This window comes from Mastomys coucha, unplaced genomic scaffold (genome assembly GCF_008632895.1).
Source record: "Mastomys coucha isolate ucsf_1 unplaced genomic scaffold, UCSF_Mcou_1 pScaffold22, whole genome shotgun sequence".
NCBI lineage: Eukaryota > Metazoa > Chordata > Mammalia > Rodentia > Muridae > Mastomys > Mastomys coucha.
In genome coordinates, this window is record NW_022196905.1 from 259,192,584 (window position 1) to 259,202,190 (window position 9,607).

Genomic DNA, 9,607 nt, shown 5'->3' on the forward strand with positions numbered 1-9,607 from the left:
CCACGAGTGTTCTAGAATCTTAAAATGGTAGACCACTTTTTTTGTTTTTGTTTTTTGTTTTTGTTGGTGTTGGTTTTTTTGTTTGTTTTTCGAGACAGGGTTTCTCTGTATCACCCTGGCTGTCCTGGAACTCACTCTGTAGACCAGGCTCATTCTCATGAGCTCCTGGTTATCTATCTGCCTACCTCTTCTTCTGAGTGTTAGGATTTCAGGCATAGTTTGGGGGCGGGGGGGATGCCCAGGTGCTCAATGGCCCCACTTTTTTCTTTGAAAGCCAAAGATAAGAGCAGTTTCATGTCAGTTCTAGATTTGTCCCTTTAAGTTATGGCAGGCTCCTCATGAAGAACCGGGACTGATTCAGTGGCTTGAGGAAGCTTGGGGCCAGAGAGAGACTTGTCTGTGATGAGTTTCCGCTCAGTGGTGGTCAGACTGCTGCCCAGGGCTGAATGAAAGAGATAGTATGGTGTGAACCCTGCCGCACAGGGCTGGTGCAGATTCTGACCTCTGTGTTAGGTGAGCCTCTGCCCTCTGCCTTGTGAGAAGCCTGACCTAAGACACGTTGCTCTGGTTGTACGTTAGCTGTAGACAGGCCTGGGCCCACAGGGAATGCTGCCTCAAAATCAAGAAGAGGAAGCTATAATCATGTGAGTGTGTTTATAAACCATTAATTGTCCATAGTTGTAAGGGAGTCAGGCTCTGCCTGCCTAGGACCTCAGAGTGGCTTCAAAGGCAATAGAGGGGGTTGTTGGGGTGCTGAGAGCCAAACCCCTCTGAGGCATTCTTTCTGCAGAATGAATGAAAGACAGCACCACTTCTGTGTGTGCTGTCACAGGGACCGTGCTGACAGTTTGTGCTGTGCCCAAGGGGATGGCTGTCCCTCCCTGTCTCTTCCCTTCCGAGTGTAGAAGAGGCTGGGTTAGAGGATTTTTAACTTCCTAGCTTTCGTGGTCTGCCATTCACCTTTCATTTCAAAGACCCCCTTTCTCTGTCACCCACCAAGACAGCTGTGCTTCACAGTTCTGAGGTGTTGGGCACCCGAGGATCCCTGACAAGAAAGTGCCGTTTCTGTTCTGGAAAAACTCAGCCCTGACAGGGAAGTCTCTTAAGATTTGAGGAGGTTCAGGGACCATGGGGTGTGCTTCACAAATCCATCTCCAGGGGATGAGTTGAGGTTTTCAATTGACATATCCTCAGATACTCTGGATCCCCTGCCCCAGCTCCCATCCCACATTCATCCTTAGAGGCCACACAAGACACTTTCAAGCCAGGAGAGCCTCCTCTCTCCTCTCCAGAACAAGCTGTAGGAGCCAGCGCCCTACTTGGTTTTTGGGGGTACCTGGTGGCATTTTACTTCTCTTCTTAGGTATTCCGTCCTGACCTGTCACTTAGGAACTCAGTGGTCTTAGAGTTCTGGGTTTCTTGAGATAGCCGTTCTTCCCTGCTTTTCTTGTGAGTGTCCTAAGACTTAGGAGCCAACGGCTCCCCCAGGTGAAGAACCCTTGCTGAGGTCAAAGTTTCTCAGTCCTCTTGCTGTTTTGCTTGAGAGGTGCTTTGGGTGGCAGAGCACTTGCTTAGCAGGCACAAGCTCTGGGTCCAGCCCCCAGCAAGGGGGAAACGGAGGCAGAAAGATCAGGAGTTCAAGACCGTCTTCATCAACCTAGGGAGCTGGAGATCAGCCCGGGATATGAGCCCCTGCCTCAAATCAGACTGAAGTCTGACTCTGCCTCAGCCTTTACCCACTTCTAAGCCCACCGGTGGCAGCTGGGGCTCCTGGGTGGAAAAGCTGAAGCCAGCCCCGGAGAGACCTCACTTCCCTCCTCCCAGACTGCTGCTGGCTTTCCTGGACCCACTGCCACCTGCGGCTGCCTGGAGTTTCTGAACCTCACACCTCTTTCCAAGCAATCCTGATGACCGTGCTGCTTTGTGGGATGTGCTGGCTCTGGATGTGACTGTGTTCTGGGCAACATCTTGTCTCTTCACCGATGATTACTTCTTTCTTTCCCTGCCCCAAGAGGTCATTTTAGTTGGAAGGCTAGAAGTGCTGTGTTCTGGTTTTCAGGGTAGGCGTCTGTCCAACTGCCTTGGGGATTTCCAGGCTGTTCTAGTAAATGCTGGCTGCGAGTCTCTGTGCACCAGTGCTCTCTCTCCCCTGGCTGGAGGGAAAGCTACCCGAGAGTGTCCGAGTGTGCCATGAGGTGTCTAGGGATGGTGGACCTGGATGTGGAGCTCCTGAGCTGGCTTTATACTGTCCCCTTTGCTTGCACTGAGGGTTGATTGTAAGAGCTCCTGAGGAGCTCCCTGTGTGGCTGGAGGAGTCCTCTAGAACACAATCTGATGCAGGTACTTTACACACAGGTCCCACACCGAGTCCTTAACACTAAGGTTAAATGGTTTCAAGGTCACCCAGGTGGAACACAACTCCAGGTCTAACTCCATCCCAGTGGGAACAGGGCCCTATACTGTCTGGTATTCCTGTTATCACCCTAGCTAGCAAAGGACAACCCGCAAGTAGCCTCGAGGGGTGTCCTCTCTCTCCTGGTGCTGGATCAAAGTCTGTGAGGAACACCAGTCTCCTGGGCATCGATAAGTCATGCTGGTTCTCAGAGTGGGGAGCAGCTCATAGAAAGCACAGCCTCATAGGAGAGGAATTTCTTCCCAGCAGGTGCCCTCAGTGTCTGCAACAGGAGGTCAGGGAACTGCTGGACCCAGAGCTAGAGCCGTGGGTGGGGCATATCCGTGAACAGCCTTTCGGTTTTCATTTGGGTTTAGGGTCACCGGGCACTACTGATATCTCCTGGCACTGGCCCAGATGTCTCCCAAGTGGGCACCTTTGTGTGGACCGCCGATCTTCCTGTCAGTTCCAGGAGTGCTCTGACTCACAGAGACACGTTTGTTATACCGAAAGATTTGCTTTCTTTCCAAGGATGTGTGACCGGAATGGTGGGCGGCGGCTGCGGCAGTGGCTGATCGAACAGATCGACAGCAGCATGTACCCGGGGCTGATCTGGGAAAATGATGAGAAGAGCATGTTCCGTATCCCCTGGAAGCATGCTGGCAAGCAGGATTACAATCAGGAAGTGGATGCTTCCATCTTCAAGGTAAAGCCCCCTGCGTCCCCACGCGGTGGTTTCTGGTTTCCCTCTGGCGCTGGAGGTATTTAGGAATGTCCTTATGACTAAACAGCCCAGTGTTTCAAGAGAAACAAGGAGGAGGGCCTGGTTCTGGCACGTTCCCTCATGAGGTCCGAGAGCGACTTTCCTGCCTGCTCCGAACTCCTTGCCTAGATGCACTGACATGCTCTGCTTGGTGTACTAAGGAAGTCTTTAGTCTTTGCTCTTTCAAAGTGTGACTCCTTCTTGGCATGCTGGGACCAGCTATGAGGGTGACAATTGCTTCTGGCTCAGGTTCCGGGGGCATCCTGAGCTTGCACTTAATGTTTCCCTCTGAGAGGACTGAGAGCGCTATGGCCAAGGGCAAGCCACACAGCTGAGCTGAGAGCCACCACCTTCTCATCTCACCCTGGGTGGCAGGTGACACTCCTGTTTGCATTCTGTGGTGCCACAGAGAGAAGCAGCTTCTCCAGGATCTCATAGCTTCTGTGTGATAGAGCTGGCATTTGGAACCGGGTGGTCCAAGGTCTTAAACCCTTTATAGTATGGAGAACTAGGGTGATTTCTTCTTAAGGACCAGCCCAGCCCAGTTCTGCAGGCAGGCTGGGTCAGACATCCCCTGAGTGTTGTCATAGTCACCTGTGAGTGTTTCTAAGGCCTTAGGAATGTATTCCTCTCTGGGAGTTTCGGAGCCCTAGGTCATGGTCAGCCCACACTTCTACTTTGTGAACAGCCGCAGCCTTGGTGGTTTGACCCAGAGTCCAGGTTGTAAACCGCTGCCTTTAGTTCTGTATGTTGTTGGGAGCTGGGGCTGGGGTGGAAGGTTATGAGGACCATGAGACCCACTGAATTGCTAAGGACTAAAAGCTGACTCAAGACTGTTTTCAAATGGGGAGCAGGGCCTGCAGAGACTCTGACTATCAAAACTGTCTTGGATGTTGCACTCTTGGGGCACAGTCTCTCCTTTCCAGTGAGAACTCTGACCAAGCATATGGTGACTAAACTCGGAGGCACAGTGTGCTTGGCTGAAAGACCATCTCAAATCTTCCAGAAAAAAAGGGCAGAGTTCTGGACCAGGGGCTTCAGTTGTTGCAGGAGACAGCAGGCCTCTCTTCATCCAGTTCCCTGCTTCAGCAAAGCAGGAGTCTTGAAATAAAGCCCCAGATTTATGCATCTTATGCAACGTCCTTCATGGCCAACAAGCCGTTTCAACAGCACCGAGGGGAATGTGCAAGATTCCCGATGTTTCCGTTGGTTACGCAGTCGCTCTGTGTGGCAATCTGAAATGAGACATCAATCTCGGCAGGAATGGCGGGAGATCAACGGGCACCCACTTGATGGGGAGGCGGGCAAGCAATGGGAGACACGGAGTGGAGAGAGTCTTCTCTGAGCTGTCCTGTGTGGACTGGGTACCTCAGCAGAACTTGGCTATTGAAGGAACCATAGGCTAAGGCCTTGGGCAGATAGAGCCGTCTTAGGGGCTGTTTGCTTAAGTAAGAAACCCACTCTTCTCAGTCAGTTAAAACCTTTAAGAAATGTAGGTGCTAAGGAAAAGGTATATGCTTGCTTTTCTACCAGGAAAGGGATTACACCAGAGAGCCATGTGCTGTCTATGGGCAGCATTTTGGGGCCTGCTTCCTGTGTAGACCACAGAGGGAGAATGAAAAAGATACTGAACTTATCTCAATCAGACAAGGGCCGAGATTCCTTGGGCCCCCGTCGAGATAGGCCTAACTACTTATCACTTACTCTATGTGCAGAGGGCCTAGAAGGATGGCCTAGGGCTTAATTTTTATTTTACTTTATTTTGAGTTCAGAACTTTCGTAGTTCAGGCTGATCTCAAACTTGCTACGTAGCTGAGGATGACCTTGACCTTCTGATCCTCCTGCCTCTACCTCCCTAGTATTGGGATCACTGATGTGGGCCACCATACCTGGTTTATGCGGTGCTGAAGACTGAACCCAAGGCTCTTGCAGGCTGGGCAAATACTCCTTATCAACTGAGCTACACTGCCAGTGTTAACGCTCCCGGTGTCAGCAGAGAAGAACTTCAAGCAGTGGGTGCCTCTGTGGGTCCCAGGATCACTCACTCTGTAGCTTCAGTCCTGAGAGACAGTGCAGCTAAGATAGCCATCTCTAAAGATGGTTTCTGGCCAGACGCGGCCAAGCTCAGGGTAGGCTCATACTGGTACCCATTGCTGTCTCAGCATGCTTCCTGACCATGGAGTCTGATTTGATACCTGGGGCCTCCAGGCTTTCCTGCCAGAGGAAGCATGATCCCAGAACGAAGGGATAAACTGGGCAGCGCTGCCGAGACCCCACAGTTCTGTCAAGTGTCCACTCACCAGGACACTGCTAGGGTGTCTGTGCTTCCTCAGGTGCCATTGGAGAGTGGATTCACCCACTCTCGGGGGGGGGGGTTGGTCTTTACTCTAGCGGCAGATGTCTGGGCTGCGATATCCAGGGAGAGGTACTGCTGGAGAATGCCTTGCTATGTAGGGTGGTCTTCACTGTGCCAGTAGCAGAGAGGCAGAGACTTCCAGTAAGCCCGGCCCTGGAGTCACTGTTCCAGTCCACCAGCTGTTCCTGTCTGCTTTTGAATTCACAACAGCCCACAAGTCAGTGTGTGGCCAGCAGTGCCATTTACAATAAAGGCTAGAATTGGAAACTGTCTACTTAAAAAAAAAATATTTCTAAAAGTGGGTTTGCAACTATGTCAGAGAGGAAGTGACCACTCAGGCTTGGGGCGGGGGGGGGCGGGGGTAGGAATGTTCCTCCAGCTTCTTGCTGAGCAGAGATACAGAATTTGGCATCAACAGGGCAGAGAGCATTGGCCTTGAACATAAGTATCCCCTGTAGGTGTACAAGTGCACGTGCGTGTGCATTTGGAGGCCAGAGGTCCGTGCTGGGTGTCTTTGTCTATCATTGTCCACCTGTGTTCTTTAGACAAAAGATCTCACTGAACTCAGGGACTAGGTAGGTTGGCTGCCAATGGACCCTGTGGATCCTGTTATTGTGTCCCCCCAGTGCTGGGGTCACATGCACACATACCCATCTTTTTCTATGGGTGCTGGGGATTTGAACCTTGGTCTTCATGTTTACTCAGCAAGCACTGTATTTTGTAGGCCCCTGCTTTGAATTTCTGGCCTTTACTTAGGGCATAAGCTTTGGATAGGTCAGAAAAATGAAATTAAAAGAAGAAGAAGAAGAAGAAGAAGAAGAAGAAGAAGAAGAAGAAGAAGAAGAAGAAGAAGAAGAGGCACTTAACAGGGAGAACAATTCAATGCATTTTAAAAGGCTAGAATCATACAAAAATGCCAAAACAAATTTTCCATTAAAAGGAGAGTCCGGTGAATGCTTGGGGCACTATGTGAAAAAGCAGGAAGTCTTTGTGCTGGTGAAGCCATCTACACTTTCCTCTTCAGGCTTCATGACCTGAGACCTGCCTCAGGCCCTTCGAGCCAGGGGACTCTGCCAAAGATGCATGCTAGGGTGTGGGGAGCCTGGGTTCAAATTCCAGCTTTGCTGAGTGTTTTTGGGGACCCTTACCCAGCTCTTGTCTGTTGAGATACAGTGGTCTTCCTGAAGTCCAATTGGGTGCTGACCTTGGACAAGGGTTGATGGCCAGGAAAGTCTCTGGGGAGGGGGGGCGGGTGGTGTGCAGCAGCCGGCCTTCGAGTTGAACTCTGTGGTTTGTGTCTCTCTGTGTTTACTGGGTTTCTCTCTCTTTCTTCAGGCCTGGGCAGTTTTTAAAGGGAAGTTTAAAGAGGGAGACAAAGCTGAACCAGCCACGTGGAAGACGAGGTTACGCTGTGCTTTGAACAAGAGCCCAGATTTTGAAGAAGTAACTGACCGGTCCCAGCTGGACATTTCTGAGCCGTATAAAGTTTACCGAATCGTCCCCGAGGAAGAGCAGAAATGTAACTATCTGTTGGGGTCAGGAAACCTTCTAGGGCCCTCCCTTACCTTCCCCCGCTGGCTCCTGAAGCCCTCCATCTTCTCAGGGCCAGAGCAGGCTTGCCACCCACAGGGTTTGGGTGCCTGGTTCCAGCTAACCAGAGTTGTTCTTTCTTGTGTAAGCAGACCCAGAGAGCTGGTCTGCTGACCTCACACGCCATGTGCTGTCAAGTGGCAGCTTCCTGCAGAGGGAGTGGCTGATCGGAGGCCTGGAGGGGTGGGTGGTGGACTCTGGGTCATGGCTCAGAGTGGGAAGCTGGCAGAGCCCCTGGAGCTCAGTGTAAACTCCCCTGAGTGGGTTTGAGGCTCTGCTGAAGACTGTGATGCAGAATTCCTTTCTGCTTCCTAGCAGTCCACAGAGGAGGCTGGGGAGGGATGGGCAAGGCAGGGGTGGGCAGTAAGGTCCAGTGAAAAGTTCTCCAGTTAGATGGGCCAGCAGTGGGGACTTCACCGATGGCTTCAGTATGTCACTGCTGGCTGGCGGGAATGACCTCATTCCTGAGATTTCTTCCAGCAGTAAACTCTTAAAAACATCTGTAAAGGAATGAACACAAACTGGCCTTCCCCAGTAGAGCCTTGTGGCTCCCAGGGCCTGGTCCATTCTGTACTGCTTCTGGAAGGTCAAACAGCCCCACTTCCCAGCTTGTTTGTCTTCACAGTGATTTGAAGCAATAGGGAAGTTTCTTTCAGAGCCCTGCTCCCCCAGGATCAGCCAGGCTTGACCTGGTAAATGACCCTTACTTGTTTATAGTGTGGGTGGAGCCCCATCACCTGCAGGGTTGGGGGTGAAGGAGAGGCAGAGGAACATAGCATTTGCATGGCATTTGTCTGGTATACTGTACTATGAACTTGAGTGATTTGCCAGCTTCTCTGGGTGGGTGGGTGGGGCTCTCGCCCTCTGCTTGCCCAGCAATGGCTTCTAGGTGAATCTCTCTCCATCTGGATGAAGCAATGGGGAGATCATACAGGTTCCCGGGAGTGGGAAGCCTGGGGGGGGGGAGTTGTTGGTCCTACTGTGTCTCAGGGAAGTTTTCCCAAGGCAAATGTCTGGCCAGGGAAGAGATACAAACTGGGTCAGAACCCATCTGGACTAGGATACCAGCAGATAAAACCATTAGTCCCCTGGGAGGCAGGCAGGGGCTGTGAAACAGCATGTGTGTGATTTCCCCATGTGGCACTTACACACACACACACACACACACACACACACACACACACGCATACGCACAGACACACATATAAAAGGTCAAAAAGATTTTCTGCTACCTGGCACTCCCTACCTTCCAGGAAATCTCTGGGTGTTTGAAAACACCCAGACTAGCAAACTTACCTTTAGTATATGGGCCATAAATGCCTGGTATAAAATGCACCCAGTGGGGTTCAGATAGAAGGCAGAAGCCAAAGTCTGGTCCTTGTCCTTTAAAAGCCCATGTTTACAACCCCTCCACCATCCACCACTTCTCTCTTTTGACTTGGCGGATCAGATGACCCGGCCATGAGAAGGAACGACCGAGCCTTTCCCAAACCTTCCAGCAGCTGCTGGTCAAAACCAGCGAGGACGCTCACAACCTCCGTTTCCTTAATTCAGCATTTTAAGAAAAGGTTGCAGTGCTTGGCTGTCTTGGGTCATGGTGTCTGTCCCCTTTCCCATAGGCAAGCTGGGCGTGGCACCTGCAGGCTGCATGAGCGAAGTCCAGGAGATGGAGTGTGGCCGCTCAGAGATCGAGGAGCTGATCAAGGAGGTGAGCGGAGGGGGTCTCGGGCATCTTCGGGGGGATCAGACATTGCTTAACCCTCAGAGGCATTGGGAGCCTCGGGCTCTCCAAGGAAGTGACACTCCTACCCGAAGAGGCAGAGGGAGGGACCCCCAGCTACCTCCCCAGGCCTGCCTCCCTCCCTTTACTGCAAGTCCAGCAAAGTGTTGTTAAGCTCCGAGCTTAGTTAAACACATTGAATAGCGGCTTTGAAGATCACATGTAGTCTTAGCCTTGTTTCTTAGCCGGGCTTCAGGAATAGAATATGGCCGCCTCCACCGCTTCTGGTCATCCTATCGGCCCTCATGGTAACTAGATGGCTTGCTTTTTAATACACAGGTTTTATTCCTGAATGTGCTATAGGATTCCATGACTAAGGCCAGTAGGATCCACTAATTGTGGTGAGGACCAGCACATGGCCCAGTGCTCACCTAGCGTGCACAACAGCTCCCAGCAGCGTACACAAAACACAGATCTTAGAATAATCCACCATCACATGCATGGTTGGCAGCCTGTAACTGAAGGCACAGTGGGCTCCATTAAGTTAAACAGATGTCTTTTTGTGTTTCTGTTTTTAGCCTTTATATTGTGTCTATACAAGGTGGGGTTTTCATAGCTGAAACAACCCTTTAAGCTCAAGTAAGCAAGATGAGGTCCCCTTAGACAGTTGGTCCAAACCCTGTCACCTCAGCTACTCAGGAGGCAGAGGCAGAGGCAAAGGCAGAGGCAGAGGCAGAGGCAGAGGCAGAGGCAGAGAGGCAGAGGCAGAGAGGCAGAGGCAGAGAG

The 9,607-nt window shown here is 51.5% G+C and overlaps 1 protein-coding gene across 1 annotated transcript in view; it reads left to right on the top strand.

Annotated features, from left to right (window-relative positions):
* Nucleotides 1–9,607, top strand: part of Irf8 (interferon regulatory factor 8) — a 22,408-nt gene that overhangs the window by 556 nt on the left and 12,245 nt on the right. Inside the window, exons 2-4 of the mRNA XM_031341595.1 lie at nt 2,924–3,098; nt 6,847–7,030; nt 8,721–8,809. Coding sequence (XP_031197455.1) covers nt 2,925–3,098; nt 6,847–7,030; nt 8,721–8,809 — 447 coding nt within the window. The 5' untranslated portion in view covers nt 2,924. The remainder of the gene's footprint in view (nt 1–2,923; nt 3,099–6,846; nt 7,031–8,720; nt 8,810–9,607) is intronic.